The sequence below is a fragment of the Stegastes partitus genome, unplaced genomic scaffold (assembly GCF_000690725.1).
Source record: "Stegastes partitus isolate 25-593 unplaced genomic scaffold, Stegastes_partitus-1.0.2 Scaffold115, whole genome shotgun sequence".
Classification (NCBI taxonomy): domain Eukaryota; kingdom Metazoa; phylum Chordata; class Actinopteri; family Pomacentridae; genus Stegastes; species Stegastes partitus.
In genome coordinates this window covers 575,917-577,041 of record NW_007577846.1, presented here as the reverse complement: position 1 = coordinate 577,041, position 1,125 = coordinate 575,917, and the positions used below count along the sequence as shown (strand labels likewise).

Sequence of the window (1,125 nt, the reverse complement as noted above, 5' to 3'; positions counted from 1 at the left end):
ACGAGTAAAGAGGAACTCGGCTCTTGCGGCACATCGATGACACACTCAGAGTATTAAAGCCTCATTTCTGGTGTGTTTTACTTCAGTTGGACTCTGCTGCATCTCAGCATGGAGGAGATCTACGTCAGGCATGTGGAGCTGCTGGGCTTCGAGAAACGCTTCTTCCCGAGTCAGCACTACGTAAGGCTAAAAACTTCTACTTCTCAACCACACATTCTGCTCAAAAGACTATAAATTCTCCTAAAACCTTTACATATAGAGGTGTTTTTTAAACATACCCTCAGGTTCTGAGACATACATTTTGGATTTAGTCTTTGAAAATACTTCTTAAGTCTAAATGTTCATACTGAGTAGTTCTAAATGTCATATCTTGTTGTTTAAAACGCTGACCTGTATTTGCAGGTGTACATGCTGATGGTGAAATGGAGCGACCTCTCAGAGAAGCTCATCTACAGGACGTATCCTGAAATTCACACTTTCCACGTGAGTTCCTACAAAAGCCCTTCAAATTACCTCCAGTAAATAAAGCGCCGTTTCAGAATCGGAAACGTTTTTTGTTTTGGTCACAGAAATCGCTGAAGGAGATGTTTCCCATCGAGGCTGGTCAAATAGAAAAGAAGGACAGAATCATCCCTTCATTACCAGGTTAGAAACAAGAATATTAACTGATGCCTTCATTTTGGTGTTGTGATTAAAAAAAAGATTGTTTCATGTCAAATTGAAAACAGATTTCTACAAAGTGATGTCAACTGTGGCATAACGTAATGTAAACATGTGACTGCTTGAATGTTCTCCTCCTTCAGATCTGTATTTAGTAGATACACCTTTGGCTGCAGTTACAGCATTGAGCCTCTGCTCATATGTCTCAGTCAGCCTGAGCACCTGTAGTTTTACCCCATTTTCTTTGCAAAATTGCTAAAACTCAGGTCAGGTTACACAGGGATCACGAGTGAACAACACTTTTCAAGTCCAGCCACGAATTCTCAGGTGGCTTGAGGTCTGGACTCTGACTCGGCTTTCAGATCATTCATTTCTGTGTAACTTTGGCTGTTTGCTTCGGCTCATCGTCTTGCTGGAAAACAAATGTTCTCCAAGTCTTAGTTCTGTTGCAGACTGCATCAGGTT

General features: G+C 41.2%; 1 protein-coding gene across 1 annotated transcript in view; it reads left to right on the top strand.

Annotated features, from left to right (window-relative positions):
* ncf1 (neutrophil cytosolic factor 1) overlaps positions 1–1,125 on the top strand; it is an 11,967-nt gene continuing 10,842 nt past the window's right edge. Inside the window, exons 1-3 of the mRNA XM_008278117.1 lie at positions 1–180; positions 403–483; positions 570–645. Coding sequence (XP_008276339.1) covers positions 109–180; positions 403–483; positions 570–645 — 229 coding nt within the window. The 5' untranslated portion in view covers positions 1–108. The remainder of the gene's footprint in view (positions 181–402; positions 484–569; positions 646–1,125) is intronic.